At 46.5% G+C, this 8,474-nt stretch overlaps 1 protein-coding gene across 1 annotated transcript; it reads left to right on the top strand.

The window, feature by feature from the left end:
* Positions 1–416: 416 nt before the first annotated feature.
* pgm1 (phosphoglucomutase 1) lies at positions 417–7,243 on the top strand. Its single transcript, XM_040184206.2, has 11 exons — positions 417–961; positions 2,773–2,935; positions 3,105–3,248; positions 3,493–3,618; positions 3,834–4,024; positions 4,151–4,305; positions 4,477–4,592; positions 4,703–4,838; positions 5,288–5,471; positions 5,597–5,731; positions 6,626–7,243. The coding sequence occupies exons 1-11, from the start codon at positions 716–718 to the stop codon at positions 6,713–6,715; spliced, it is 1,686 nt and encodes a 561-aa protein (XP_040040140.2). The 5' UTR covers positions 417–715; the 3' UTR covers positions 6,716–7,243.
* The last annotated feature ends 1,231 nt before the right edge of the window (positions 7,244–8,474 follow it).

Raw genomic sequence — 8,474 nt, forward strand, 5'->3', positions numbered from 1 at the left:
CTGTGAATTTGTTTTAGAACTTTTATCTTGAATTATTATTATAGTTATTATTGAAAAAAATAATGCCAGTAAATCAACAGTTGCAAGAAAACAGACGATCAGATCAGATCTAGATTTAATTAATACTATATATGATAGATAGATAGAACTAGGGGCAAATTTACTCTTGCATTTGCTCTGCTCTAAAGGCTGAAGAATGCATAGCTATACGTGTACATGCATAGATATGTTGGTTCACAAATACAAACATACACCGCGCTTTCACGGCAGGTCTAAAGTTGATCTTTGTTCTGCTTATGGTAGTCAAACACCCTGATGCAACAAGACAAACAACAGGGGCTGAAGTTGACCATTTCACAATATTCCCCATGCAGAAGATACCATGGTATATATTATCTACGATACATAATATCTGTGTGTTCGTGTAAAGCGTGCATGATGCACTTCCCAAGTATTTATGTTTAAAAAAAACGACCAAAATCTATTATCTGTCAAAACATCCATGTTAGCATGTTGAGTGAAGAATCCTCCAGGGCCTCGACCTGCCCTTTAAAGCGAGGGGGCGTGTCTTCGAGGACGACAGTGGGCGTGCCTTTGAGGACGGGAGGCGTGACTAGCCCGGTGTGTACGTGTGGCCGCTCTGCCGCTGCAGTCGCCTCTTTCTTTCGGGCCAGATAGCGGATCCCACGGGGGGCTCAGAAAAAAAAAAAAAACAATGGTGAAAATAACACGAGTGAAGACCAAGCCGTACTCGGACCAGAAGCCGGGGACGAGCGGCCTGAGGAAGAGGGTGACGGTGTTCCAGCAGAACCAGCACTACGCGGAGAACTTCATCCAGAGCATCATCTCCGTCATCGAGCCCGCCGAGCGGCAGGCTGCCACCGTGGTGGTGGGAGGAGACGGGAGGTTTTTCATGAAAGACGCCATCCAGCTGATCGTCCAGATCGCCGCAGCCAACGGGGTCGGTAGGAGAAGAGGACGCGTTGGTCCCGCCCTTCCCCGCTGTGACACGTTAGCGAGCCGCGGCTAAGTTAGCCAAGGCAGCTAGCACGTTAGCATCGAGCCGCCGCTAACGCAGCGAAGCGGTGCTTTCTGCTGGAAGTGCAAACGTACGAGCCGCTGCGCTGTTAGAATAAACCACCTGCCGGTCTCCGGTTTAACCTGCCGGGTCTCTTGGCACGGCGAGGGGAACCGGAGGAGCCTCGGCCGTATGTTTGTTATTGACGTCGAGTTACTCGATAAATCCCGTTAAATCAGCGCAGCCTTCACGTTAAACTACGTGTGCGCGCGCCAGTGACGAGGTTTTCCTGCGCCGGCTGTCAGTGGGCCAGATGACAGCTGCGCCCTCTTGGACGAAGTGCGCGGTGATGGAGGTCACTTGGGTTTCCCAAAGATAAACTCCACAACGTAACACCATCACACTGTGACGGTGCTGACGCGTAAAGTGCACGTTGCCCTGCAAGTGTCTGTAGCGTGCACGAGGGACGTGCGCCTTTTCTGTTTAACGTTTCAAGCATTTGTCCATCGTGTGCTTGTGCGCACGTATCGGCACTGGGGTGGTCGTACTTGCACAGCACATAACTGTTGTTGTCTAGACTGAACCTGAGACCTTCTCTCTCTCTCTCTCTCTCTCTCTCTCTCTCTCTCTCTCTCTCTAAAGAGATGTCCTTCTGCCTCTTGAGCAGCTGGTGCAAAGTGGAACAAAGTTTGATCTTTCTCCACAAGTTGTTGTCATAGGAAGTGAAGCTGTGGAGAAACGGGCATTGCCAAAGGTGCATAGTTCTGTTCATGTGTTCAACGGTTGCGCGGTTTAAAAGGGAAGTCCTGGACGCAGATGGTAACACTATTTTTAAAAAGTCCATCTACAAGATTTACTTAATCAACTGTTTATCCTCTTGACCTTTTAGTTTTGTTTGTCACGTGTAATCATTTCGAACACAATTCCAGTGAAATGTGATGCTGCTAGTCACTTGTTGTGCATTAAACAGAGTTCTAAATAGAAGAGTAGTATGTGTGTGTAGTTGTTAGCCACTGGGCTTGTTTAGGATCATAAAGGTCAGAGGGTAGAAGCCTGTGTGACCTTCTCAACCTCAACGCGCAGAAAAGGCTCCGACCCAGGGAACGGTCCTAGCCTACTTTTTGCAAATATCCTTTAGTCCGAGCAAAGTATTACATACTTATTTGCGAGTACATAAGACTTCCGTTTGCCACTGTGTGATCTTCGGGTTGCACCTATGAAGCATTTGCAGGGTTGCAAAGGAGCGGAAAGTTTCCGGTACATTTCCTGAAACTTTCCATGTCCCCACACACACACACACACACACACACACACACACACACACACACACACACACACACACACACACTGACCTGTGCACACGGGGAGTTGCGTCCCAGTGGGCACAAACAGACATGTGCAAACACATGTGATTAATTCCTTTTACGCTTAGAAGTGGACTTATTTTTGGGGGGAGGGGGAGCATAGGGAATGCAGTATTATCTTCAACGTTCATGCTTTTGTTGTTCAATGAAAGAATAACGTTCTACTCACAGTTGGATTAAGTCAAAAATGTAATTTTTTTTCTAATTTTTTTTAGAAATGTTTGCATGCATGTCTGATCATTGTGTTTTGTCATGTATGACATGGTAACTACAGTTAAATTAACCCCAAAACTTCCCATTTATTCCCGTTAATTCCCATAGAAAGTTGCATATTCCTGGAATTATGCAATCCCACTCATGTGTCCCTGCGCATTATGTTCCCGCCTGCAGATTGGTCATCTTGTGATTGGCCAGGATGGCATCATGTCCACCCCAGCGGTCTCCTGTGTGATCCGCAAGATAAAGGCAGTGGGCGGCATTATCCTCACAGCCAGCCACAACCCCGGAGGCCCCAATGGAGACTTCGGCATTAAGTACAACATCTCCAGTGGAGGTGAGTGGAGGCCGAGTTGTCACCATTCAAGGACATTTCAGTTGTCATACAAGAGCCACAGACCCATTTCCTAAACAGAGGCGAAATATTCATTTATTTATTTAGTGTTTTTCCACATTAGTGTATCTTTCAGCTCATCAGTTCCAACAGCCTTTGACTTTTTCCCTAGGACCTGCTCCAGAGGGCATCACAAACAAAATATTTGAGATCAGCAAAACCCTGCAGGAGTATCAGATCTGCCCAGAGCTGAAAATTGATCTGTCCAAGATCGGCAAGCAGACCTTTGAGGTGGACACCTTCAAGCCTTTCACAGGTATAGTGTATAAGAGAATTAATGTTCAGGCAAACGCTTGTGTGACTTGTTAACAGACAGCTTCTTCTCTGCTCTTCTAAAATAATGAATGAATGAATACAGTTGGGGACTTGTGAAATCCAGCAAAAGTCAATAAAACTGGTTTGACCCGTTTGTGAAGAGGAGTCAGGTATCCAACCCGACGTCTTTATCCTAACATCTGTGTTCTTTTCTTATGCCCTTCTTTCCTCTTTGTTTCTCTCAGTGGAGATTGTGGACTCTGTGGAGGCCTACGCTGAGATGCTCAGGAGCATCTTTAACTTTGCTGAGCTGAAGGAGCTCCTCTCTGGAGCCAATCACATCAACGTCCGCCTGGATGCTATGCACGGAGGTGGGAAACGGCAATACTTCAGACAAAATAAATCTGCAAAGGCTAGTGTTAGTCCTGATTATCTAACAGCTGAACCTAAGGAGTTACTTGGCATGTGTAGGAGCAACGTGTTATCGCAGATTAGCAAAGTAGAAGGTTATTCTTTTCTACTAGTCCCCATACACCTCAAGCACGGGGTGTTGTTCCCGTTTTAAAGACTGTCCCTCTCCTTCCAGTTGTGGGTCCTTATGTGAGGAAGATAGTCTGTGAAGAGCTGGGCTCTCCTGCCCACTCAGCCGTCAACTGTGTCCCCAAGGAGGACTTTGGGGGCCACCACCCCGACCCCAACTTGACCTACGCTGCCGACCTGGTCAACACCATGAAAGGAGGAGAATATGATTTGGGTGCAGCCTTTGATGGGGATGGTGTAAGTCGAGGAAGATCATTTTGCTGCAGTAAAATAAGAGTTTATTGCGGAGAAGTGAGAGCAGAGTTGAGAAATTGTTTGATTGTTCTCTCTTTCTAGTGACCCCTGTTTGTCTCCTTATTTCAGGACCGAAACATGGTGCTGGGCAAAAACGGCTTTTTCGTGAACCCCTCCGACTCCGTGGCGGTCATTGCTGCCAACATTAACACCATCCCATACTTCCAAAAGACCGGGGTCAGAGGGCTGGCCCGCAGCATGCCCACCAGCGGAGCCCTGGACAAGTAATAAGCACGCGACGTAGCAGATAATCGGAAATTGTCTTTATTGGGTGAACTGAGTGCAGTTACGGACCAATGTTTTCTCATCCGCTTTATTGTGTGTGTGTGTGTGTGTGTGTGTGTGTGTGTGTGTGTGTGTGTGTGTGTGTGTGTGTGTGTGCCGTTCGGATGCAGTGTGGCTAAAGCTCTGCAGATGCCGCTGTACGAGACTCCAACTGGCTGGAAGTTCTTTGGCAACCTGATGGATGCTGGAAAGCTTTCACTGTGTGGAGAGGAGAGCTTCGGCACAGGTGATCGAATGTCGTCCTGCTTCTGGAGCCTGAATGGCAGTAAATGAAAGCAGCACCTCGTACTCACTCAATCTCTCATCCCCTCTTTTCTCCCTCTGCTAACCGACCAGGCTCGGATCACATCCGGGAGAAGGACGGCTTGTGGGCAGTGCTTGCATGGTTGTCAATTCTTGCGACCAGGAAACAGAGTGTGGAAGAGATCATGAAGGATCACTGGCAGAAATTTGGCAGGAACTTCTTCACCAGGTCAGGAATGATCCCTCTAGAGTGGTTTGAGAAACGCAAGCCTCATTTCCCAAAAGAGGAATATTTCAGGTTGCGTGTTGTGGTTTTAAAAATAAATAAATGTTTTTCCTAGGATCCTTAGTTACAGGACTTTGGTTACCAAACAGTTTGAAACAGTTTGTCAGCAACACATGCAGACATGCTGCAGGGAGATCGGTTGGTCAGATGGTACTCTGGCACCTTCTTGTGGTGAATGCTAGAACTGCAGCACGCAGCTGCCCAGAGAAAATCTATTCATACAGGTGTTTTAAGACATTTTTTGGTATAAACTATTTTGTTTATTATTAAAACCAAAAGTCCTTTTTCCATTTTTAAAAATTAAACTAAACTGACTTAAAAAAAAAGTCCAAGGAATGATCCAATTGTCTGATGCCAGTTAGACACCAGGGGATATTTTCATCCACTCCCAGGTACGACTATGAGGAGGTGGACTCGGACGCCGCCAACAAGATGATCACGGATCTGGAGACGGCAATGTTCGACCCGTCGTTCATAGGGAAGAAGTTCTCGTCGGGCGACAAGACGTACGAGGTGGCTGTCTCTGACAACTTTGCTTACACGGACCCTGTGGACGGGAGTGTGTCCAAAAACCAGGTGAGAGCCTGTGAATCGTGTCCAGCAGCGTGTTTGCGCCTCATAATTCTACCTCCATACGTGTTCCAGTTACTGTGCATGTTCGTTAGTCATATCTCCCGTGTCTTTCTCTGTTCCTCTCTCAGGGCCTCAGGATGATCTTCTCTGATGGTTCTAGGGTCATTTTCCGTCTCAGCGGTACGGGCAGCGCTGGAGCGACCATCCGGCTCTACATAGACAGCTATGAGAAGGACCCCGAGAAGATTTACCAAGACCCGCAGGTCAGGACGATAAAGAATAATCCCACCCAGCAGGATCCAGTGAGAGAGACGCTAGGCAATTAAGTCATCAAATACGGAAGTAAACCTGCAACTTGCACCAGGTTTTCTTGAGAAAATGAGGATATTAATATAGTTGTGACGCTAGGTCACAGCAGTTCGTTCCCATTGGCCCCAGAACCCTTCGGGCTGGCTGTAATGATCTGTTACCAGCTGGACAGTCGCATTGGGTGGAGCTCCCCAAAACCGAGATCCAATCCTTGTATTCAGCATGATGGGGGATTCTTGGCCAAGTCTTGAGTCATGGATGCTTATCAAGGCCACAACCGAAGGGAATAATAAACTTCAGTTCAGACTAGACACCTCATTGGAGTCCTTCTGAGTGGTGAGGACAGGCGCTTGATGTACAACAAGAAAGCAAGACAAGACCCGCCAAAAAAAGTTGTTGAAGGTCCGAGCAGACATCCCCCCCCCTCTTCAGTGCTTCCACGCCACGAACAGAGAGATAAGCTGGAAACACACACTGCTGTAGAATGTTACCTTGACAGATGAATGTCCAGTGGGTTAATGGTTCAGTTGGCTGACTTTGGGGAGGTGTGATTTACCAGGAAGAAGACACGAGACAACCTTTCACGTTTCTTCCGACAGCGGTTGTTTTGTGGTTCCGCTCTCTCCTGGTTTGCTTTGGTGTGTGAATTGTGGTCATTATATTATGTAAGTTCATAAGTAGGCTTCATGTCCAGGCCTTTGTCCAAATTTGGGCTGGTATCAAGATAATAGAATCATCCATTGTGCCCTTAAATGCCTGTGTGATGAAAAGTAGCACTTGCTACTATGCTGTGTGTGTGTGTGTGTGTGTGTGTGTGTGTGTTTTTACCTTTCGGCCTCTTTGTGCAGGTGATGCTGGCTCCCCTGGTGGACATCGCCCTGAAGGTTTCTCAGCTCCAAGAGAAGACCGGACGCACCGGCCCCACTGTGATCACATGATTCCTCTGCCTCCACTCAGCAACAGGAACCCTCCCGTCTCTCTCCGGGGTGAAGCTGGCCATGAACCCGTGGTTTCAGTTCGTGGCCGTCTTACGAACCCAGCTGGATGAAAAAGAGGGAATGCAAGTTGAACGCGTGTAAAATACCCGACTAGCTGTTGATTTACCGTACAATGATACAAGTTATCCACTGCGTAGGACTACAGTCAGTGTTAATATGCTGTTTTATTAAAATGGGAAGGCAGTGAGACATTGTCACATGGTAATGTTAATTAAATGGGGTTTTAAAGAAAAAAACATTGAAAGATTCAAAGTGGGCGGAAGAACTGGATTTGAATGCCTCGTGTAATTTCTGCAATAATGTAATAGTGCATATCTGTTTGTTGAACCATGTCATTAAGGGGAGAAAGTCACCATGAATCAGCTATTTGGGGGAACCTCATCCCACATTTCCCTGACTGCCCATGAACCACAGCAAAGCCTTGAGAACTAACACATCCTCCAAATAAATAAATTATCTCACATAAAAGAAGTTCTGTGGTGGTTTTAAATTCATTTATGTTCCTCACTATTTTGATGCATTAGTTAGTATGTGGATGTCTGAAACAGGCACGCCAAGTTATTTTTATACACTAAATCTTTCCTTCCAAAAGCCAGCTGGTGCTCGACAAAGCGGTCGGGCCGGCTGTAATGGTCTTAGCAGACCTGGGCCTAGAAAAGTGAGCATTCACAAGGGGGACTGAAGCTGAAATGGGGACGGTGTGGGAGGATGTTAATGCTTTTCATCCAGGAAATTGTTTTAGATAAAAGCAAAGATCCTGTCCTGCAGAGCCAAAACGTAGGATCGGCCTCCGAGAGAATAAAGCGCTTGGAAAAAAAGTCAATGCCTCTCCAAAAAACATCAAGTGATGAATTCTTCTCCGTCCCCCTCGCCAGTCTTCTTGTAAATGAGATGGTCACTATTAGTTATCCGGGATGGGGAGGGGGTCCTGCCGGCTTTGTCCCAGGACTAACTGTCAAGGGTTGAAACATATTTTTATTTATTTCTTTTTCTGAGAGATTACAGAATGATGTTTGTGACTCTGGATTGGTGTTAACTTTTCCCTCATGTCACTCCCAATTGTGGATATAAATTGGCTGCAATTTAGTTAATGGGCTGGAAAATCAGGTGCACCCACGCACAGAAAAGGGAGCATTTAAACACGAAAGGCGAAATTGGCCTCAATCACAGATGGCACATTTTCCGCCAATTTCTGTCACGCGTGTCTGTCAATCATACCGACCAGCACAATCAGCTCTACCTGCTTGCACTTTGCCCCCCCCCCACCAGACACATGGTGCGCAGTAAGGTTTCTGAGCTGGAACTAATTGAGCATTAAAGATGTGCTTTCTCATAGATATTTAAAGAGTTTGACGTATGACACTTATGTTACTGCCATTTAACTTATGATTCTACTGGCACAAGCTTTCAGACAGATTTAAAAAGTATAGTGGACCATGAAGAGCTAAATCCCAATCTTTTATCTGTGTTTACCTTAAGATGGAGGATCAAGGCTTTTAAAGCTTGTTTCCAGCCTTCGAAGGCTCAATCCGTGGCATTTTGGACGTAGAACTGCCCAAAAAAAAAGTTCCTCCTCTAGTCCCTTCAGAGTGAAAACTTTTTCATGCTGCATTGTTGAGACCCTGTCAGCCTGTAAATGCAATACATAATGTGTTCCTCTTGTCCGTCTCGTAATGGCTCACGGGCTGTATTTGGATTG

Source organism: Gasterosteus aculeatus, chromosome 8 (assembly GCF_964276395.1).
Source record: "Gasterosteus aculeatus chromosome 8, fGasAcu3.hap1.1, whole genome shotgun sequence".
In the NCBI taxonomy this organism is placed as follows: Eukaryota; Metazoa; Chordata; class Actinopteri; order Perciformes; family Gasterosteidae; genus Gasterosteus; species Gasterosteus aculeatus.